Source organism: Mauremys reevesii, linkage group 18 (genome assembly GCF_016161935.1).
Source record: "Mauremys reevesii isolate NIE-2019 linkage group 18, ASM1616193v1, whole genome shotgun sequence".
NCBI lineage: Eukaryota > Metazoa > Chordata > Testudines > Geoemydidae > Mauremys > Mauremys reevesii.
In genome coordinates, this window is record NC_052640.1 from 5,448,849 (window position 1) to 5,471,957 (window position 23,109).

Consider the following 23,109-nt stretch of genomic DNA (forward strand, 5'->3'; position numbering starts at 1 on the left):
CCCTCCCTCCCAGGTGCACCGCGCTCCACACCCCTAGGCCCCAGGGGAGTTACTACCACAACAGCTGGTGACCTCTGACCTTCAGCGGAACGAGGCTGTGGCCTAGAGGGGGGAGCCCTCTCCTAGCAACAACACCCGTAGTCTAGGTAAACGAATCTCACGTGACCAGGGCCCCCGCGCAGCGCCTGCGTGACCCCGGCGGGTCAGAGGGCAAAGGTCTCGGGGGCGGAAGCAAGCGGCTCACAATCCCCGGCGTTGTGCTGTGTCCGGCCCGTTCCCGCTCGGGCCCCGCCGGCCCGGGATCCCCGGCCCCTATGAGCGTGTCACTCGTTGTGATCCGACTGGAGCTGGCCGAGCACTCCTCGCTGCCCGCCGGCTTCCCCTACAGCGCGGCCGGTGAGTCCCGGGGAGCCGAGCCGAGCCGAGCCGCTCGCCCCTCCCCCCGGAGGTCTGATCTGAGGGGGGTAGCGGGAAGGTGCCCCCCCCGGTGGAACTGGGAGAGCAGGGTATCCTTCCCCCCCCCCCGTGCAGGGGGACGGGCTGGTGGGGGAGGGGGAGCAAGGTGTCTCCCCCCCTCGTTCAGGGGCGGGGGGCTAGTGTGTCTGTGTGGGAGCCGAGTTTTCTGTTCCTCGTTCTGTGTAGTGGAAGGGGACTGATGGGAGGGGGATCAGGGTGTCTGTCTCTTTCTGGGGGTGGGGGTGCCGGGGAAGCAGCGTGTCTGTCTGCAGATCTCTGAAGTGGGTTGGGGTTTGGAAGCAGGTGCCCCCCCAGCCCTTTGAAAGGGGGAGGGTTAACGTGTTTTGTTGGTGTTTTTATTTTTTATTTTTTTAAGCTTTCGTTTTGTTTTGTAATTTCTAAAAGAAAACAACTTTGCTCAAGGCAAACTAAAACTTGTGGCAGCAGCAAATGGGTGTGATGGTGTGTGTGTGGGGGTCCCCTCATCAACAGCTCTTAGACTAAACACCTAGTACAGTTATTAAAGTGTATTGGGGTATAGGCAGATAAATGCAGTCAAATTTTCAAATTTGACAGGAGTGACTAAAAAGGGACCACTCTCCTGTATAAAGGATAATAAATCAAGACTCCCTTTGTTACCAGATAAAAACCCTATGAAATCTGACCAGGCTATAGCTGCCACGGATATATATGCAGTGATGGTGCTTATATGACTCCTCAGAGTTGGTTAAGTGCACTGTTTGGAGGGATGATTAACTTGTCCTAATATCTAACTACATTTTGCCCTTTTTTTAGCTTCACAGCTGTTGAATATAAAATAGAGAGAGAAATTATTTTAAAGAGTGACAGACCACATGTTTGTTGTAGCGGAAGTAAAATATATTCTCAGGAGAGTGCTCTTCTGATTCATGTTTTTGCTGGCCTGAAGAAGGAATAAAAGCAGTTTCAAGAATTAATTTAATAAGCTAGTAATGGCCTAATTGCTGTTATTACACAGGTCTGCTCTGTCCTGGATTGAGTAGAGTTGTTTGTTTCTGCTTCTGGGTAGCTATTGCAATGACATTAATCATTGTTTCTACTTAGCCACTGACATGTCTGATGAGGAAATCAAAGAAAAGTCATTAGCTTCAGCTACAGCCTGTCTAGAAGGAAAGGCACCTATGGAAAAAGCAGCAACTATTCACCAGCATATTGGTCGCAGAGAGATGACAGATATGATCATAGAGACCATAAAGTCCAATCCAGGTACTCATTCCAAAAGTTTGAAAAGGGTGGGTTTGGTCCTGTTAATTTCTCTGGTACATTTGTATGGCTATGCTACAATTTGTTGCATAAGTTGTCTCTTAGAAGTATTTAAAATTGGGCTGATTTTCCAAAGTGCTGGGCATGCAGGAGTGCCCATCAACCAAAATCTATTGTGTTACTAATGTAAGGGCATGAAAATGCCAGGTTTTTTTAAGAATTATTTTTTGGGACCGGGTAGGCGAATCCATTTGGCCAGGCAAAGCACTACCCAGCAGGGACAGCCTCTTGGCAGTAATTGCAAAGCATACACGGGTTTGTGTGTGCGTGCACATTAGAGTACCCTATCCTTGTGATTAGCAGGCAGGTTTTGAAATTCTTAATTGTTTAAAGTAAAATTCAATAACTTGTGGAAAACTTACTTCAGAATGGAGGAAAAAAATTTAAAACTAGGTGATATTAAATTCTATGGCCAAACAAATCCCAAGGAAAATTGTCCTGACAACACTGTTTGCTTTCATATTTAATTCAATAAAATCTGTTTTTTAACTGTAGAAAAGTCAGTGTGCTGCAGAACTTAGCATGGCACCCGTCAGGGCTTGTCTAGCTGGCTTCACGGCACCCCGGGGCCTTGCCAGTAGCTCTCTAATACTGGTGACTAAAGATGCTTAGTAGTTATGTTGATGATTATTGTATGTCCGGACCCCGTAGATTAGAACTGTCTAATTCTGTTTTCAAAGGGAATTATTTGACTTAACATCTGGCTCTGTTGTACATTAAGATGACAATTAAAGTGCATTTGAAGTTTCTAATGTGTGGCGTGTAATCAGAAAGCTTTTGATTTGTAAAAGATGAGACACAAGCTGCAGTGGAAGGAAGAAAATCTTCAGAGGCTTCATCTGTTGACGATAAAAGTAAACGTGATGGTCAAACTAAAGAATGTATTGAGGCTGCTCCAGACTCGCCATCTAAGCAACTTCCTGACCAGATTTCCTTCTTCAGTGGGAATCCATCAGTTGAAATAGTTCATGGCATTATGCACCTGTACAAAACAAAGTAAGAACACGCTTAACTAATTATAGACTTAGTGGGAACAGTGCCATAGAATTATGCTGCCATCCAGAAGGGTGAGTCAGTAACCATTGGGGCTGCTGCTCCTTGGACTGACAGAGCAGTGACACACTGGCAGTGTGATATATTGGCATCCAGAAAGGATTACAGTGCCATCTGAATTGTATAGCTGCAGTAATGGTAGAACCTGAAGCAGGTCCGGGCCTTCCAGCCATGGGTAAGGTCACTTCCTGTAGTGCGTGCTTGTGCCAGGGTTAGAAGTGACGAGATAAGTAAAAATAGTGGCTTCAGACAAACTGGTTTTGAGAGGACTCTGTTGAAGGATATCCCTTCATTCAAATTCCTACAGCAGAAATAGGGTGAGAACCTGCACTTTCAAAATGTGTTGAGTTTTTTTTATTATTATTATTATTATTATTTTTATGATAGCACAATTGTATACCTTGGGGAGCTGAATGAGAATTTCAGTCTCCGATATTCATCGTGAAAGTTACCAGGACACAATGACATGTTGTATGCATACTCCATTTTTAGTGATAACCATTGCTCATTTGTTCTAGGAATATTTTGAGCATTTGTGGTTTGCAAGTTCCAGCTACTTTTCTAGAACTACAGATGTCCGTTTGAAGGGGATGATTTGTCTCTTCCAGTGCTGCACATATCTTCAGCAAACGGTTCATGACAAAATTTGTATGGGCATTTTTAGCCTTGTTACCACAACCTCCTTGTTAAATCTTAAATGCTTACAAATAGGTAAAGAGCTTTGAAGTTGCTGTTTAAAATAATGTTAATAGCTAACCATTTGAACTATGAAGCATCGTTTTCTTTTTGTCTTCTTTAAAATGGCATTGTCTTATAATAGGATGTCTAACTTGACCTCAGTTTGACTATCTAATTATTGTCTTATTAGTAAGATGACCTCCTTAAAAGAAGATGTAAGGCGCAGTGCCATGCTGTGTATTCTCACAGTCCCTGCTACAATGACCAGTCATGACCTTATGAAGTTTGTGGCCTCATTCTATGAAGTAATTGAACATATGAAAATCATCAGAGATTCCACTCCAAACCAGTATATGGTGCTGATAAAGTTTAGTACACAGGTAAAACCTAAAGATATTAGACTCCTTTGCCGTAGGAACTGTTTTAGAAATGGCTTGTGTATTGCTCTATAGATACTATTTGAAGGTGCTATCCAGCTTCAGCGGTCTGCTGTGTTACCTGAGATCACACATCTTATCCTCTTGCTGTGTAAAGCAAAATGTCTTTCTCACGCTTTCCTTAAAGCAACAGTGAGCCTGGTAGGCCTGGAATTAGGCCTTCATCTTGAATGGCTGCTATGAAAGCAAGTGCCTCTCTATCCTACTTCATACTTTATCACAGCAGATGGTTGTGTTGAAACCTAAAAAATCCTGCTTTTGGGTGCTTCAGAAATGACTGCTTCTAGTAAGTAGACAAGGATGGAATAAAAGTACAGCATGCCCATAAACCTACTCCGATATCTTCATGAGTGCGTGGTGCAGAACGCAGAGCAGAAAGAGCCTGATCAGTGTGGCAGCATTAGTTTTAATAGAAATGAAGGATTGATTATCTATCTAGTCCACTGCTCTGAGGAGAGTGGGGCATTTGTCAAGATCAGCAGGACCACTGAACATACACTATGTAATAAGCTTCCTTTCTGTCAAAATTGGGTGAGGTGGACTAGATGACCGAGTACTGTAGTTCTCATCCATGGCTGTCACAAGGCGAAAATTCCTATGTGTTGTGTACATGTATATGCACCCAGAAATGCAGAAAAACTCACTCGATATCAACTTGCTTTGTTTGCACTGGACATTTTTCTGAGCAGTCTTGCACTAATTCAGCAGAACTGTCTAGAGTTAATTGACTTGGCAACTTCTCATTTGTCTATCAAAAATTGCTGATTTCTGCTCCAGTAGGCCCTCAAAGGCAATTGCTGCATGCAGCAAAAGGCCATTTGAATTACATTACATCATTATTTGTTTCGTGGAGCTGTAGGGCTTGTGTATATATGAAGCGACTTGAAACAATGACATGGACAGACTGGAATCACTTCATATTTTACTATTAAAACATGGGGTGGCAAGGAAGAGGTAACGCCCTGAAATCTAGCTCGCTTCACGTGATGGTGGGATCACTTACTGGAATATCCCAGCATGTTAAAATGTTGCCACCAAGTGATGTTGCCACTGAGTGTGTGACTTGGCTAGTCATTCTGAGGCAGGTAAAATTTTGGGCCTGATGTCTGTGAGTGTCCCTTCCTAAGTCATACTCTGTTATTGGTGGCTCAACAAATATCTGAGATGCTTTTAAGTGAAATGGATTCTCTCCTGTAGTTAAATTATATGCCATCCTTTTCACCTACATGAATGTCAGTGTTTTTGAATAGGGCCCATTGCAGCAAACTTTTTACTCCACATTTTTGCAGAGAGACAATATTTGCTTTCCACCCATGCTGAAATTGCTGACTAGGGACAAAACTGACACTAAAGAGAGAGATTGGCTATTGCTGTTGAATATTAAGATCATAATAGCTCTCCTCACTGTGCACTTCAGTTCTTCCTGCCAATTCAAGTAGAAAACTACTCTGCTGAAACCAGTGTGGAAATGAAGGGATCCTGACTAGCAGGAGCGCTCAAGAGATTAACCTGTGAAATACCTTTTATTTTTGGTAATATCATGGTACTTGGAAAACGTCTCATTTGCCTTACTCCTCTTCAACTGGCTCCCTTTGGTTTGTGCACAGGCTGATGCTGATAGCTTTTATATGGCATGCAACGGTCGACAGTTCAACTCCATAGAGGAAGATGTGTGCCAGCTGGTGTATGTGGAGAGGGCTGAAGTCTTCAAATCGGAAGATGTAAGTTTCTTTTTCTGATATTTTACAAGCAGTTTAATAGGATTATCTGGGAGTGGGTAGGGCAGGCCTGGCTGTGGGGCTGGAGGATACTTAACTGCAGCAAGCCCGACGCAGCTTTTCATTGTTGCAGTACTTTCATAGAGGAGAATGACTTATTCTCCGAACTGAGCTCAGCCCTAATAAGTGATCACTGAAAATTGTCCAGGTCCAAATTTCTTCCTCTTGCAGTAGATCTTAGCGATTCCCGAAATCTGAATTGGGCATGGTGCAGATAAACTTACCATATAATGTCTGTGTTTTTGAGAGGCGGTTGTATGTTCTGAATCAGTAATGCTGGGGCTAGGATAGCGAAGCAAAGCATTCCCTCCCCTGCCCCAAAAAAACAAATGGATTATTTTCCTTTCAGATTTATCCGCTGGTATTTTAACACACAGTAATTCCTCACCCTCGCAGCACCTCGGTGTGGTGGAGTAAGTGACCCCTATGGGGAAGATAAAGCAGAACAATTAAGTGACTCGCGGATGGTCACAGAGAATGTACCGGAGCTAGGAATAGAACCTGAGGCCTGGCTCCTACTCATGTTTCTGGCATAGCTCCTCTCAGATGTTTAGGAAAAATCACTGAAATGTTTTGCCATGCATACAGTTGAGTATTAGTTGTGCACTGTCAATGGTTAGACCAATAATCAAAATAGCTAATGAGGTCAGCCACTGTTGTGGTTGAATTTTTTGTCTGCATTTAAACTTACTGGAATGTTCAACAATCCCTTTACTCCCTAGCCCCCGCGGGTACGAAGCAGTAGGGTAAGAAGTTGTTGTGTAGCTAAACGTACATAACTTACCCATAGCATATGGTGTGTGCAGCAATAAGCTTGTGCTCCTCTTCTTGTGAAGGGAGCCAGCCTTCCCGTAATGGATCTGACGGAGCTGCCAAAGTGCACGGTGTGCTTGGAAAGAATGGATGAGTCTGTGAACGGGATCCTTACCACGGTGTGTAACCACAGCTTTCATAGCCAGTGTCTGCAGCGCTGGGAAGACACCACGTAAGAGGCTTTTTATTCTCCTGATTCAAAGCGGTGTGTTTAAGGTGTGGTGGAGCTTTTCCTAGTCTACATTGACAGGACCAGCTCTTCGTCTCTAATGTGGGGATGGGAGCTGCTCCAAGCTCTAGTGATCTTTGCCTTCCCTGTTCGGAGGCACAGAAGATAAATCTAGACAAGGATAGTTGGACAAAGCTCCCTCCAGCTCTTCTCGGCCATGAGCTATTTGCAGAGCAACACAATGCTGTAGGAGAGAGATGTCAGTTGTCACTGTTTGACACAGAGACCCCCATTGACTCTGTCCAGTCTTGCATGGCTCAGCTTCTCCTTATCTACATTTGGTCAGTGTCCTCTCCAGTGACATGTGGATAACTGAGGCTGTATGGGAAGTGTAGTGCAATAGGTGTCTGATTTAGATGTTTCCAAAGCTACACAAAGTTTCTGCTCTGAGGCATTTTCAATCTAACTTGACATTACAATAATGACAAAGAATTGGGCCTGATAGCTAGAGCAGACAGTGTCCAAGGGGAGATCTTAGCTGCAATGCAAAGCAGAAGGGAAGGGATCAAAAGCCAGCAAGGTTACTTGGCAAATGGGAAACGGGAGGCTGCTTCAGTCATACAGCGCAGCAGAAAAAACATGGCCTAGGCTGAGACCAAGGGGATATGCACTCATGTTTCTAGCCAGGGAGCACAGGACCAAGCGTCAGACTCCGACTGATCCCTTGCACACATTGCTGCTAGCTGCCATCACCGTTTCATTACAACAACCGCTGGGTTTTTCCAGAGGCATTGTATTTTAACTAAAGTTCTACCCAGCTGCCTGTACCTGACCCCTTACTCAAAAGTTTTTAGAAACAAAAGTGGTGGGGGGGAGGAGGAGGAGAATAGGACTTGCATATAGAAGCACAAAACCCTGGTCCGAGTCTTGGCCTCTCCCTTTCTCCTCAATCCAGTGGAGGCTGAGTGTGCTGAAGCTGGGATATTCCCAGGCAGTAATCTCAGGGGAGTCAGCCTTGTATTGCTTTACAGGGACCTCTTCTGGAGTAGCATTAGCTGGGCTTTGCAGGGAATCTTGCACCAAAAGCTACATGGAAAGGCCAATATAAATTTCCACTGAAGAGTGAAGTAGTGTGTAACTGTCATTTAACATTACAAATGTGTGTTGTGGAAGGATTCGAGAGATCTTATCCTTAAAACTTGTGCATTCTTGTCTTTAATTACTTAACCTTAATCCTTTAGAGTAGTTTTGCTCTTATTAGTTTTACGCATTCCATTTAGATAGTGCAGTCAGATTTGAACATGTCTGAGTCCTTCACAGAATCTCCCAGTGAGAACAAATCCTTTTATCTATCATTCATATTTTACATTCCTCCTGGTAATTAGTTGCCATTTGTTGCAGTAACTTGGATTGCCCGATGTTACAGAAAACTAAATATCAGAACCCATCTCAAATTCTTTATTGCTTTCCTGTCTATAATGGCATCATTCCTTTGTTGTTACAGTTAACATTTCACTATATACCCTCTTTTGCATGCCATGTTTCAGCAGAGCTAATTGGTCTTGTCCCAAATTATACTCCTTACAAAATGTCAGCAGGATTGAATTAATAACTTCTCCGTAAAAATAGCTTGGTGCCTCATAAATCAAAAACAGTTTAAATTTAAAGAAATGAGATTTTGCCAGTGACTGACTAATCCAGATCCCTCCTGGCTCATTTTTAACCAAAAACTGGCACAATATCAAAGCTTAAAACATGTGTATTGCACAAGGCTACATCTCCTCACTAAAATTAAATCTCTTGCATGACAATTTTTTTCTAATTAATGTTGTTTTGCTAGACTAGAATATTTTCAATAGTGCGTATTTGCAGCATCCTCCCACGAGAATGCAAGAGGATCCGGTGGAGCGTTACACAGATAGTAAGGAAATTTGGGTTCTGTTGTCTCAAATTGAGAACATCTAAGGGCTGGTCTACACTGGGGGAGGGTGGGGGGGATCGATCTAAGATACGCAACTTCAGCTACGTGAATAGCGTAGCTGAAGTCGAAGTATCTTAGATCGAGTTACCTACCATCCTCACGGCACAGGATCGACGTCCGCGGCTCCCCCTGTCGACTCTGCTACCGCCGTTCGCGTTGGTGGAGTTCCGGAGTCGAGAGGAGCGTGTTCGGGGATCGATATAGCGCGTCTAGATGAGACGCGCTATATCGATCCCCGAGAAATCGATTGCTATCTGCCGATCCGGCTGGTAGTGAAGATGTACCCTGAGTAACAAGGAAGTGGCTGTAGAGAGAAGGGTGGCTTTTTCTTTCCTTTGAATGCAAACTCTACATCTAACCAACCAGATGATTCGGACACAGCCCACCAACCAGGAGTTTGCTCCTCACTCTGTATCTACACAGCTCTTACTTCTCACAAGAGCCAAATGCGTGACACAGACCCAAACCAAGATGCATTAAAAATTAAACATGAAATGTGAGATGGATAGTGATGTAGGGGGCTAGCCCCACTCATGGTGAGCAAAGGGGCTAGCTTTGTTTTTCCAGCTCTCTTCTTCTAAGCTCAAAATCATCATGGTGATCAATTGAAGGAAGTACTGAGGCAGTCCAAAATAATCAGATTGTTCACTATCCAGAAGAGTTTTACTGGGTGCTTTTTCTTTTAATGTTGAGGACAAGTAATGTTTCATGACATCAGTTGATTTGCATTGCATTCTCCATGGAAAAGACTGGGTGCATTGCCAAGCTCATCTCCCGGCTTTATCCCTGCTGTTCAACTCCTGGATCACAGTTAAAACTAAGATTATTGCAAGACACTTCATCTGGTGTAAGAAATGGCATTCATCAGTTTTACAGGAATAAATAGTGAGAGAACAGCTGGTTTGTGTAGGAGGGAGGCAAACTTTGGGTCAAACTAGTGAGGAAAAAGCTGAAAGACAGGGAGTGTCCCACAAAACCCCAGGATGCAACATCTGCCTTAAGCTTCCTGGATAAGGTCAGTTTCTCCCCATCTCAGCAGTAACCATCGGGTTCCATGTATCTAACTGTATCTGCTTGATTGTTACGGTTATAGGTGTCCTGTCTGCAGGTACTGCCAAACACCTGAGCCAGTGGAAGAGAATAAATGCTTTGAGTGTGGAGTTCAAGAAGTAAGTAGGTGGGGTGGGAGATGAGTGAGACTTACTAGATTTGATCGCACTGGTACTTTGTCATTTTAGTTTCCTAAATCCCTAATGCACGAGGCTGCTATTGGCCCATCTTCCTTCTGGCTAGATTAATGGACCCATTTTCCACTGGGGTCGGTCCACTGGGAGGGGATGCTGTCCCACAAAAAAAGATGTCCTGCTGTGTGAAAAATCTTCCCAGGGCCTTTGAGAAGCATAGCAGATGTTCAGAGCTTGCTTTCAGTGTTCTTTCGGGATGCCTCACTTTGGGAAGGTCACTCTTTGGGCTGCCCTTGCATCTGGTACACTGAGACCTCTTTCAGTAGACTTGTACTGTACTTCTGCTGTCTTGCCTTTAGTCTTCACGGTGGTTAACAACAAGCAAACACTGTGCCTTGCCTAGGAAGGTGATTGGAAATTCGAGCAGCAGTGCATGCTGTCGATGGAGGATGCTAGCAGTTGTACTTGGTGGATGCTTTCTCAAACCTCTAAAACCACACAAACACCTTTTTCACATTAACAAGTGTTACTCTTATTTATGTGCAACATCTGTCTCCTTCTGTTGACAGAACCTTTGGATTTGTTTGATATGTGGGCACATTGGATGCGGCCGTTACGTGAGCCGGCACGCTTACAAACACTTTGAGGAGACTCAGCACACTTATGCAATGCAGTTAACCAATCACAGAGTTTGGGACTATGCTGGAGGTAAACCTCTCCCTTCTGCTCCGAACGGTAACCTTGCTCGCTTGCACATAGTTCTCAGAATCTTTCTGCAGTGGCATTTTTAACACAGTCCTAGTAATAAAGTTAACATGAAGATTTGAAGGGAGTTTTTGCAGTGTTAATATCCCATCTTCTGGGATCATCTGTTTTCTCTGGTAAAGCCATTCCAGATGCTTCAGAGGGAGGCCATAAAGCCATAATGCCGTGGGGAAACCCTGTAGCATTGGTGGAGTGGAGAGGCCTGGCTCCTGGTCAGTTTGCCCTGAAGCATGACTGAGCTTTTGTAACTATCTTAGCTAGTGTCAATGCAGATTCTGTGAAATGTGGAATACGTTACGTAATTACTAACCTCTTTGCCTCAGTATTACTCTGTGGCATCAAGCTGCATGATTAACTGTGCTGTGTCAAGTACTTCCCATTGTTCCAGCCAAGTTATAACACCTGGGTTTTCTCAAATTGAAACGACCCTTGGTTTGGTTGCTTTTCTCTCTTTAGATAATTATGTCCATCGACTGGTTGCAAGTAAAACTGATGGGAAGATAGTTCAGTATGAGTGTGAGGGGGATTTGTGTCAGGACGAAAAAATCGATTCCTTACAGTTAGAGGTAAATATTTAGCTTTCTTCAGATACCACTTTGTGCTGCTATATGTAAATGTGCATCAACGCTGAATGTGACCAAAAATGGTGCATGTGTTACTGCTTTTTACGTCTTTTGGCCCTGCAGAGCCAACACAGCGAAGAGTTAGCTGGATTCTGTTCCTTCCTGTGCATCGTCAACCAAAAGTTCATACATTTCAGTCAGTTACACCTGTGCAAACTCAGTGGCGTTGCAGAGGTGTTACTGATGGCCAGTTCTGGCCAGTGGTGGTGATACATGAGAAGGGAAGACTCCTAGTTTGACTTCAGGAACCCAGGGTGAGTTTGTGGGGCAGACAGAAGTAAACTGAGCATGCTTGATCTAGAATCTAAGCTCTAGGAGCCCAGGGTGGCATTTTTTTACAATTATACTTTTCAGTGTGGAACCTTACTTGATGGCTAAGTCACTATAACCTTATTTTTTTTGAGAACTTGAATTCTGCCATCTTAATTGGCCTTGGGTTCAAATTCAGCATACAAACCATCAACAGAACTTAATGTAGGATTTTTAAATGGATACTTCGCTGGTAGAGCAAACTAGATCAAACATTTGTAGAAAGAAACATTTAGTAGCTATTTGGAGTCTCTACTGAATATGTTTAAGGGCTTTGTCTTCCTGCTTAAACCTGCATTGAAGTCCTAATCTGGTGGGTGTTAGTGTGCAGCTAAGCAAATGATCATATTTTCCAAATCCTCATTATAAATTTACTAGAAGATCAAACAGGAAAAGATGAGATGTAAAGCAAGAAGTCCTTCTTTAAACACAAAAATAGCATTGGTAATGAGCATTCCTGGCCAGAAGAAAGCACAAAATACTGAGGATACGTATTCACAGGTGAAGATCAGTTGTTTCTCTCCAGGTGCAGATCACATGAGATTTGCACCTAACCCCTCTTCTTAAGGATTTTTAGAAGCCTGTTCAGTTGTAGAGTAAAACCACCTGAAAATGGAAAACAAAGTGCTGACTCGGAGATCCTTCAGTAGATCAAATGCAGATAGCAGGTGTGACTGGTAACTTCATGTTCTCGTTGAAGGTAAAAGCTAAGGGGACTTACCACATTTTCTAGGGTGCTTTTATTGTCTTTTCCCCTCATTATAAAACACTTATTATTGTGATGCTAGCAATGGCCCATTTAAAACTCACAGGAGGAACCCACGAGCATGCAGTAAAGATTTTGCAATTAATTTGATTTTTTTTTTGTTGTTGTCTGTGCACTGCATCTGCAGTTTGTACCCGCTTGTGAAAAGTTTAGAGTGCTGCTTCTGCACAGTTTAATTGTATTAGATTTCTGCAGCCCTTTGGGTTTATTGGCATCTGTGAAACGGTGGTAACCTGCCCTGACTATGTATTTTCACGTCTTGTATGATTGTAGTACTCCTATTTGCTTACAAGCCAGCTGGAATCTCAGCGCATCTACTGGGAAAACAAGATAGTCCGAATAGAAAAGGATACAGCGGAAGAAGTAAGATTTTTTTTTTCTTCCCTAGTCTTGTTAATTGGACACTTGGCCTGATTCTCAATGTGCTGAACACCCCCAGATCCCATTGGCTCTAATGGGAGTTGTGGTTGTTGGCCATTACTGTGCAGTTTGAGTGTCAGGGAATTAGGCTGCCATATGAAGGAGAGCTCTTTTTCTTCTTTAGAGGGGAATTAGTTTGGAGATTCCTCCCCTGTCTTGTGCACAGACTCAGAAAATTGCTGATGAGCTGTGCAGAAGGAGGCAAATCACTGCCCAGATTGAAGCCTGACTTAAATTTGGTGGCTCTGAAACCTATGGAACTAGTGGAAATGTTAGGAAGCCCTGAAATGAAAATCTGGGAAATGTCACTCTATGCTACACTAGCCCTCACTAGTCTTTTGTGACATTATCTTGCTCCACTGAAGAAAGCAGAAATAATCTCTGCTCCGCACATCCCCCAAAAGATGTATTGGTTTAGAGTTCTATGATTTGTGGAGCGTTTTATGGGCAGGACTGATCCAAAATGTCTTGGGCAGAAAGGTACAGAGAAGCTTTAGTGAAATTGGAGAATATAAAAAATATCCGTAATCTGCTGATCCAATTGGTGTTTGTGCTTTAAGTGAGTAAAAGCTCTTGGCTAAATCCTCAACTGCCCCTTGTCTGCATGCTGTATAAGATTACATAAACTTTGTGGCTTCCAATTAATCATGCACTGTATCTGCAGTTAAGCCACTCCATAAACATATAAAGAATTCATTTAAAATTAGCTACATGTAGTGGGTCCAGAAAACTTCATTTTCAATAAGAAATGGCTGAAGACCTTTATCTGTGTGTGTAAAAGAAGAAGTTTTATAGTTAAAATCCTCTTTGAAATAGCTGAAAACACAGTAGATACAGCTCTAGTTTTAAACTAAAATAACTAGGCCATATATTCTGAAGACTCCTCCTTGTTCTAGAGATCCCTGTAATTGTTCATGGAACTCTGTCCTTAGAAGGGCCTTTTGAATTAACTGTACAAAATATTCCACTATCCCTTGGCAAGTGTGCCTCCCAAAATTAACCAGAAGTTGTATAAACATTAAACTATGAGTCTGGAAAGCATAAAACCTGACCTGCTTTCACAGTGGCTCCATTGAAATCAGTGTGTGTGGTGGCTTTTAAACTTGTCAAGGCTGCTGTTTCAAAAAAGCAGTGTCCATTTGAGTCCATGCTGCCAGTATGTGAAAGGTTTTTCATTAGATATTGAATGACATCTCTCTTTCCCCACTTTGAGCCATCATTCTGTTCACTGGGTTAGGTTACAAGACATTCCTTGTTTGTTTTTTGTTTTTTCATACATCATATTAGGTCCACGGATCACGTATTGGAGTGTGGCTCTCTTTAAGCAAAGCAATGGTGCCTGGTGGTATATTACAGTGGAACAGGACGCATACCCGGACATATGCAACCTTTTTGGTTTGCATTATGCATGACTGAGAGATAATGTCAATAGGTCACTGTCATATGACAGAGGTCTCTTGCTGCTGCTTAGTAAACACTGAAGTGGAACCAGCATCTGAGTGTGAATTGCTAAACTAACTCTCTCTTTAAATTTAAACTTCAGAAAAAGAAGGCAGCAATTTAGGGATTTGCTCTAGGCTTATTTAGTGTCCACCAAGGTCTTCCCCACACCATCTTTACAAGCTTAAGTGTGGTTCTCTAGAAGCAGATTCCATAACAATTAGCCTCTTGTCAGTGTTTCTGTTAATTCTTATTCTTTTTTGGCAAACAGCATTTTTAGGGATTTCTTTAAAAAAGGTGGGGGAGAGGATTTTTTTTCTGAACACTTGCTCTCCTGAGTCAGTAATTGGTCAAAGTCTAGAAAATGCTCCCGAAAACGTGACTGTCATAATGAAAGTGCACAGGACTTTGACCTGTTTGAAATGTCTGTTTGTTTTTACAGATTAACAACATGAAGACTAAATTTAAAGAGACCATTGAGAAATGTGATAATTTGGAGCACAGGCTGAACAACTTACTTAAAGAGAAACAATCTGTGGAAAGGAAGTATGTTTCTGTCTCTAAAAGTAGATTTTTAACAAGTCTCCAAGCTCTGGTTTTTATACACGCTACTTTAAGACTCAAATTGGATCTGACTTTTTAAAACTCTCCATCAGGTTCTCAGTATTTCTTGAATATGAATATTTAATACCCTCAACTGGTGTGGTAAGGACCCTGACTTTAAAAATCCCATGTCCCACCTCTGTGGGTGTCATGTATTTAAAGTGGCTGTAGCATGGAATGCAGCTTTGGAGCTTCTGCTCTTTCCTCATAGTTTGCTTGGTTAGCATTCATTAAATCTTTCTCCTTCCATGCCCACTCAGAAGTGGAAGCCAGTCAGCTGTGTAGTCAGAAGGAATACAACCTGCAAAAGAAGGAAAGCAGCTGGAAGGAGGCATTCTCCATGAATAATGCATTATTAAAACAAACTTTGAAGCATCTAAATTAAAGATGCCTCACAAAGTGTCTGTCTTTGTAACAATCCCTAGCACTCTGGTACAGAACCTGTCATCCCTGGTGCTTTACACACTTTCCTGGAAATTCAGCAAGCATTATCCCTGTCATACACACTGATTAAATTGGGGCACAAAGGTGGTGATCATCCAGAAAGTCAGTAGTAAAGCTGGAGTCTGCTCAAGCCACTGTACCATACTGCATGTGGAACATGTGTTTGTAGGCAAACGGATGACACAAAATTGCCAGTAAACCATAGGCTGGATTGGAAAACCTGTGTGATAAGGAATAGCTGTTAACATGTGACAGTTCTATTGTCCTTCTGCACTGTAGCTTGTTGTCCTCGCATCTTGGTGTTACCAGTTGATTCTAACATCTAGCCAATGCCTAGATCTCCGTTTTCACCCAAAAGAGTATTTTCCTGCCATTCAGAAATCAAGGGCAAGGAATCCTGCCTGACACATTAATCCTCCTGCTGCATTACTGTTCAATATTGTCATTAATGACTTAGATAATGGCATGGAGAGTACGCTTATAAAATTTGCAGATGACATCAAGCTGGGAGGGGTTGCGAGCACTTCAAGGGACAGGATTAGAATTCAAAATGATCTTGATAAATTGGAGAATTGGTCTGAAATCAACAAGATGAAATACAATAAAAACGAGTGCAAAGTGCTTCACTTAGGAAGGAAGAATCAAATCCACAACTGCAAAATGGGGAGTAACTGGCTAGGCAGTAGCACTGCTGAACAGGATGTGGGGGTTATAGTGGATCACAGATGGAATGAGAGGCAGTAAGGTGATGCAGCTGTGAAAAAGGCAAATATCATTCTGGAGTGTATTAACAAGAGTGCCATATGTAAGACATGGGAGACAATTGCCCTGTTCCACTCGGCACTCGTGAGGGACGCTCAGCTGGTACTGGGTCCAGTTTTGGACACCGCACTTTAGGAAAGATGTGGACAAATTGGAAGGCGACCAGAGGAGCAACAAAAATGAGAAAAGGTTTAGAAAGCCTGACCTGTGGGGAAAGGTTAAACAAACAGCACGTTTAGTCCTGAGAAAAGACTGAAGGGGGGACCTGATTAGTGTCTTCGGATCTGTTAAGGGCTGTTATAAAGAGGACAGTGATCAATTGTTTTCTGTGTCCACTGAGTGTAGGACAAGAAGTAATGGGCGTTATTTGTAGCAAGGGAGATTTCGGTTAGATAGTAGGAAGAAACTTTCTAACTCTAAAGGTAATTAAGCTCTGGAACAGGCTTCCAAGGGACATTGTGGAAACCCCGTCATTGGAGGTTCGTAAGAACAGGTTGGACAAACACCTGTCAGGGATGGTTTAGATTTACTTGGTCCTGCCTCAGCACGGGGCTGGACTTGACCTCTTGAGGTCTCTTCCAGCCTTACACTTCTGTGATTCTATAAACTTTGTCTGACTTAACACCCCTGATAGCTTAACTCCTCTGATAATTAGGCCACTGTGGCTGCAATGTCTCACTTGCTTTTTTCCTCCTTGTCTGTTGTGTGTAAGGTGCGTTCAGCTGAATAACAAGGTGGCCAAACTCTCCAATGAGCTAAAGGAGGAACAGGAAATGAACAAATGTTTGCGAGCAAATCAGGTCTTACTGCAGAACAAACTAAAGGAAGAAGAGAAGGTTCTAAAGGAAACTTGTGAGCAGAAGGACCTGCAGATCACAGAGATACAGGAGCAGCTGCGGGATGTCATGTTCTACTTAGAAACACAACAGAAAATCAACCACCTCCCAGCTGAGACCAGGCAGGAAATCCAGGAAGGACAGATCAACATTGCAGTGGCATCTTCTGCAAGCTCGCCAGCGGGGGGCATGGGAAAGCCACCTTCTAGGAGAGGCCGTAGCAAAAGGGGCAAGTGAGGATCGACCTCACTGCATCTGGCCCCACTTCTGAATGACCAGGTCCAAGTGTCGGGACTCAAGCTGAATGTTACGTTCAACACTAAATACCACGTCCAAATAAGGCTCAGCTAGAAGTTGTTTTCAGAGCTTTTCATAAAGCTGGCTGCCAGCTAATGGGGGATCTACAGTATTTAAAAGCATTTCACTGCATTAGCTAGCTAATCATAGGCAGATTTTAATCACCATTTTGCCTTCCTATCTTATCTAAGTCCCACTTCATACATTATTTTCTCCTTGGAGATTGTGTTCAGTTTTAGACGTGTCTGAAACACAAAACAAATCTTGGATCCCCTTAAAAGGACATGACAGGGTAGGTTCAGCCCAAAGTTTTAAAGTTTTTGTTTTGTTTTGTTTTTTGACTTTTTTTTTAAAAGCCTCTTCCTACTAACCAAGATTAGAAATGCTCATATAAATAAAACCTTTTAAGTGAAAACCTGATTCAGTCCCCATCCCACTTAGTGTGTGCAACCTAAACACTGCAGCATTACGCTAGTGCAGAATTAGGATAGGAATAGATGAGTTAGCATGGACAATGAAACGGAGTGACGTGTTTAAAAATAATAAACCATGGTAATGGTGTTGAGAATTAATGTGATACTCCCTGCTGAAGGGAGTCTGTGCTAAACAATTAACCAGCTGTCCCCTTTGAAGGTGGTCTGGTGCAGTGCTAACTGCTTTAAAGTACAAGGGATTGTGAAATGAGTATGCGATGGAAATAATTGAACATAATTATTTATATGCAGTGTTGTAGCTGTGTTGGTCCCAGGTTATTAGAGAGACAATGTGGGGGAGGGAATATCTTTTATTGGACCAACTTCTGTTGGTGAGAGAGACAAGCTTTGAGCTTACGCGGAGCTTTTCCTCGGGTCTTGGTAAGCTTGAAAGCTTGTCTTGCCAACAGAAGTTAATCCAATGAAAGACATTACCTCACCCACCTTGTCTCCATAATTATTTATAAGCATTCCTACTAATTAAATAGGAACCATATATACAAAGACTGGTACCTGTTGCAGACTAACATTGTTACACTGTTCTGCTCTCTGAAGTATACTTCTTGGAATAAGATGCATTATACATTTGTCTTCTGCGTATTTAAATTGTGCAAGTGCGAGGTATCTGCATACTCTTGAGTGCTGTCCTCAGAGTGAGGTGGGAATGATGCGTGTAGTGTGAAAACCACACGTTCACTTTCCCGTCTCTGAATCGGTCATCTTTCAGATATGGCCCAAATACTCTTGGCTTTCAGACGAGTCACTAGCTTGCTACCGTTCCAGGCTGCCGTACGCTTGAGGAACTGCTCACACTTCGTGTGCAGGCTGCACAGCCAGCTGCCAGGATAATGTAACATCTTCAGACTGGGTGCAGTGACTAGCTGAGTGTATTTGCTGTCCCCAGTTCCTGTGGTAGCTGAACACACACTGCAAGCCCAGGTCCTGAAGGTTATTAGGAGCCCAAATAGCTTTCAGGATCTGGACCTCAGGGGCTCCCTTATTTTCCTTTAACCCCTCTCATTTTTCCAGTTGAGAGATAGAGACTGAAGCCACCCATTCAGTTTGCCCTACAGCCATCTGTGGGCAAGCAACCTTCTTAGGGCGAAAACTCTGGTTCAGATCTGGTTCTTCATCCTAGAACCCATGTTAAACTTGATATGTTACAGTGTCTCTCTTAAATGAAGGCCCGAATGTGTCGGATGACGTGTGCTCAGTGTTTGAAGGATGCAGACCTACCTTTTCTTACAAATGTGTGAGAGATCTTGTGCCTCTGTCCTCTCCGTTGGATAAGCTGTTCAACAGTCAACTGCAGCGGTTTCCTCAATTTAGGCCAAAACCAATGCAACTGAAGCTGTGACATATCCAGTTGCTAAGCAGAACCAACAAGTGAAAATAGCATTAGGTTTTTTATGGGTGAGTTACAGGAGCAAGGCTAGAATTGCATTGCATTAAATCTGCTTCTTGCCTTAACCAATTGGCTGGCTTCATTTTAGGAAGGTTACGTTTTCTCACGTACGTGACTTTTGTTCATGCACTGAATGCATCCAATTCTTTGCTTTGTAGACTTGCCCTCATCTGCTGAAGCATGACTGTACATGAGCTTTGTTTTAGGGTGTAGACTCTACAACCAGGCCTCTGGCTGCTGTAAAATATTCTAAAGAATTAGAAATGTACAACCTAGCTTGCTCTCCTATAGAAACTCTATTTTATTTAAAATATATTTTTACACCAGCTGGGATCCTCTTCCCTTTTGCTGAAAGCTTGCTGTGTGTAGAACACTGTGCCCTAGAATTCCTTTTCAGCAAATGAGACCTAGACGTGTACAGTATTTTTGTTTTGTAGCTGATCACACTATTGAGGGGGGAACTCTCTAATCAAGGAAGACAGGCTTGTGAGCGGGGTGGAGGGGGGAAGAGACTAAAACGGGAGCAAAAGGAGAACTGTGAAAGGGAACGGTGTCGGCGGTAAAGCTGTCAAAGAAATGGCGTTAGTAAAGTACAAGATAAGAGAGTCAGCTTAATTCCAGCCTGTCTGAGAGCTGTTCAGGGGCCTATGTGACATTAGTTGATATCACTGGTTAGGGATCTAGTTCAGATAATCACCTCTCTGCAAGTCTAAGTTGCAAGGCCAGCAGCTGAATTAACACCTCCCTATTCGATAGGGGGGTAAACTACTCTCTGTCCTAACTCCGTTCCATCCAGCTACACGCATGCTGGCAGGGCAGTGGGAGCGGGGGGACTTGCCTGTTACTGCTCACTCTGTACCTCTGCTGTAGCTAACAAGGACTTCTGCCCTGAGCTGTCACAGCGGCACCGTTCACAGGCACTCAGTCATTTTAAGGTGGTTTGCCAAGTGTTTGCACAGAAAGATCAGCATTTGTAAATGGGTAGATTAGAATCCCTCTTATTTACATTGTAACAGTTGTGTGAGACAGCCCTTGATGTAGTTCTTACTGACTGACACTGTCCAGTAACATCTGAAACAAAGGATATTAAACGTGCTGAAACTTGGGTGAATGGTCTCTCTGCATTTGTGTGAAGTGTAACTGCATGGGGGTGTTTAGCTAATGTACCAGGAAAAGATCTTTAATGCCGCCTAAAGGAGATGAATGAATTTCAAAGGGGAAGATAATCTCTTAATCGGTTTATTTAACCTGGAAGAAGAGTCCAGATTTATCCCATTCAACTTTCTCTGTCTTTACAAGAATTGGTTGTTGTAGCCGGAGGTGATGTTACTCACTAGGATAATTGTTTGTCACAGTTACTGGCCTAACTGTCCCTTCCTGGCCTCTTATAGTGCTGCACACTAACCACCGAAGCCTATCTTGGCCCATAATCTCTCGGGGTGGAATCATGCAATTTTCCCACTCTCAGACTGGGCCCCAGGCTGCAGTCCGCAGGTACTAGGGGTGATTACCTCAGCAGGCCTGCAGTTCATTTCCTGCTGGGACCTATGACTAGTATCTAGTAACCAGAAACTCTCTTTAAAGCAAAGTATTATTTATATAGAACCAAAGAAATTCAGTGGAAATAGGTCTTAAAACTAGAACCATGTGTAACTGCCTCAAAGCTTACCAGCCCCTGGAAACTGCTTCAGACATTTTTGCAAGGCCTGTGTGTCTGGTTCTTCTCAGCATGTTCTCCCCACAACATGCTGGGGAGGGATAGCTCAGTGGTTTGAGCATTGGCCTGCTAAACCCAGGGTTGTGAGTTCAATCCTTGAGGAGGCCACTTAGGAATCTGGGGCAAAAATTGGTCCTGCTAGTGAAGGCAGGGGCTGGACTAGATGACCTTTCAAGGTCCCTTCCAGTTCTAGGAGATTGGTATATCTCCAATTATTATTTATTATTATATTATATAGAAACAGCACACTCCTAACTCTCCCTCCAGAGTCCCTTCAGCTGTTGTGTCCCTTTGGCCTCTAGGCTCCCATCCTTGCCAAAACACCGGGCCCTAGGCCTCTGTCCTGTCATTGCCCCCCAAGAGTTTGGTGGAAGGTTACTTATCTATAGCCTGGGTGTTGCTTTCCTGCGTGTTTTTCCAGCAGCCTCCCTGTTAAGCTAGATCAGGGTATTCATGTAGGAAAGTGTAATAACCCATCATATACACCTCATCTCACTGAGCCGTCCTATATAGTATTCATAAAACTATTACACATCACTAGTCTTGTCTGCTCCACATCTGCCACATTTTGTCATAATGCAGAACTACAAAACCGTGGACAGGTAATGTTCTTTGCCTTAAAGAATTTAAACTCTTCTTCCCTCTAACCTATTTTCTTTAACATGATCTGAAATGGAGAAAATGAACAAGTTTGTGCCATGTGTGCTGATGTATAAGGAAGGCCAGAACTGGGGTCATTTTTTTCCCCACTAGAAATTGTCTTAGGTGCTTTTTCAAAGGGTATTTATGCTCCTAAGTCATTTAGGTGCCTCCTGGGAAATCTTATCTCTTCTCTATGTTGTGTTTCCTGGAAGATGTTGTCAACCACCAGGAGCATTACATCATAGATATTACGTACATAGAGAATGACTGAGAGAGAAAGTGATTCTCATTCAGACTGCCCAAACCCCTGGGTGGTGGTTGATACCGACCCACTTAAAAGCCCTGTAGATAGAGATCTGTAGCTAAACATACAACACCTCTCCCCCTTTTATTAAGGGCTAAGACAGCCCCCATGGACATAAACTCTCCCAGAAAAATTGGGAAGATGAGACTGGAGAGCCCTGTTCTTGCTAAGGTAAAAAAAAAATCAGCCAGAACTCCTAACTTTCATGCCTCCTGTCTGCATCATGAAGTAAAACTCCCTCCACTCCTTTTACAGATCATTGTTATGAGCCCTCCACTGATGATTTGGGCCCCTTATGTGGAGCTAAGTTCAGCCCTTGCACTGGGGTTGGTTAAAGCTGGGTACACAGTTGAGGACAAAAGTTGGCTCGTCAGTTGCACTTGTCCTGTAGCCTTTGTTGTACCAACGTATTTTTCATCCCGAAGTGCTTCATGCATGCTGTTCATTCAGCATTCTCAGACTTCATGTGCTTTATACGTTAAGTGGACACAAAGGCTCAAAATCATTTCCCAATGAAAGAAACCTGAGTAAAGCTACCTTCAACACCACAACTCATTGGGAGGCTATCAGGGTGTTGTCCATAACTGTTCACGTATTTTTACATTGAGTTTCGTTTCCTATGGGTGGATAGCGCTGGTTACTGATCAGGGACATGCTGCACCAACAAAGGAGCAAAACCCAACTTCTGGTTCTTTTTGTAAACGTCATGCTAGTCTGACTGCCCTGGATGTTGAATTGCACAAGCTGTGACAGCACCAGCATTCCCCTGTACCCCTTAAACTGGAGCTGTGGGAAGCTGAGTTTAGTCTCTAGGTCTGTTCATCTCTTGGCCTAGCCTAGCAAGGGATTAAGTCCAACACTGGATTTCACCAAAGAGCCAGCAGATAGTTGTGGCAATCAGTCACTATGAATGTGGCTGTGATTTGAAGTGATGTTCTCCATGTGAAAGATTCTCTAGCCCACTAGCGATTCCCTTTGCCAGCCAGTTCCCCAAAACTTAACTGTTTATCTATCTGACATCATGCTGGGGAGGGAAAAGAGACCTAGCAGATTTCCCTTGTTCCTAATAAAATTAATATTTCCCCCGGTAGATCTTGTGTTGTTTCAATTTGTGCCTTCCAACATCAGTGAGAGACAGAGAAAGAAAAGAGGATCTCATAGACTTTAAGGTCAGAAGGGACCATTATGATCATCTAGTCTGACCTCCTGCACAATGCAGGCCACAGAATCCCACCCATCCACTTCTATAACAAACCCCTAGCCTATGTCTGAGTTATCGAAGTCCCCAAATTGCGGTTTGAAGACCTCAAGCTGCAGAGAATCCTCCAGAAAGTGACCCGTGCCCCATGCTGCAGAGGAAGGTGAAAAACCTCCAGGGCCTCTGCCAATCTGCCCTGGAGGAAAATTCCTTCCCGACCCCAAATATGGTGATCAGTTAAACCCTGAGCATGT

General features: G+C 43.3%; 2 protein-coding genes across 4 annotated transcripts in view; one reads left to right on the forward strand and one right to left on the reverse strand.

The window, feature by feature from the left end:
- The window catches only part of ACAD10 (acyl-CoA dehydrogenase family member 10), a 29,573-nt gene extending 29,363 nt beyond the window's left edge, over positions 1-210 (reverse strand). Inside the window, exon 1 of one of the 2 annotated variants that reach the window (XM_039504785.1) lies at positions 80-210. The gene's annotated coding sequence lies outside the window, so the exon portion shown is untranslated. Of the gene's footprint in view, positions 1-56 lie in introns of both variants that reach the window. The other variant, XM_039504786.1, reaches the window with a different exon arrangement.
- On the forward strand, positions 192-20,098 carry LOC120386033 (BRCA1 associated protein). 2 transcript variants are annotated; one of them, XM_039504790.1, is made up of 12 exons: positions 192-396; positions 1,540-1,701; positions 2,550-2,754; positions 3,680-3,869; positions 5,534-5,647; positions 6,541-6,689; positions 9,761-9,836; positions 10,421-10,559; positions 11,073-11,182; positions 12,588-12,677; positions 14,617-14,720; positions 16,696-20,098. In XM_039504790.1, exons 1-12 carry the CDS (start codon positions 315-317, stop codon positions 17,054-17,056), a joined length of 1,782 nt encoding a protein of 593 aa, XP_039360724.1. In that variant the 5' UTR covers positions 192-314; the 3' UTR covers positions 17,057-20,098. The 2 variants fall into 2 exon arrangements, with proteins under 2 accessions (XP_039360724.1, XP_039360723.1); XM_039504789.1 differs by lacking the exons at positions 10,421-10,559; positions 11,073-11,182 and having other exon boundaries at positions 195-396.
- Positions 20,099-23,109: the final 3,011 nt, after the last annotated feature.

What these genes read in the sequence shown, in the direction of transcription:
- LOC120386033 (XM_039504790.1), top strand. Translation starts at nt 315, where the DNA reads ATGAGCGTGTCACTCGTTGTGATCCGACTGGAGCTGGCCGAGCACTCC. An exon ending in CTTCCCCTACAGCGCGGCCG is followed by an intron (nt 397 to 1,539) that starts GTGAGTCCCGGG and finishes GTTTCTACTTAG; the next exon opens with CCACTGACATGTCTGATGAG. An exon ending in TGATAAAGTTTAGTACACAG is followed by an intron (nt 3,870 to 5,533) that starts GTAAAACCTAAA and finishes GTTTGTGCACAG; the next exon opens with GCTGATGCTGATAGCTTTTA.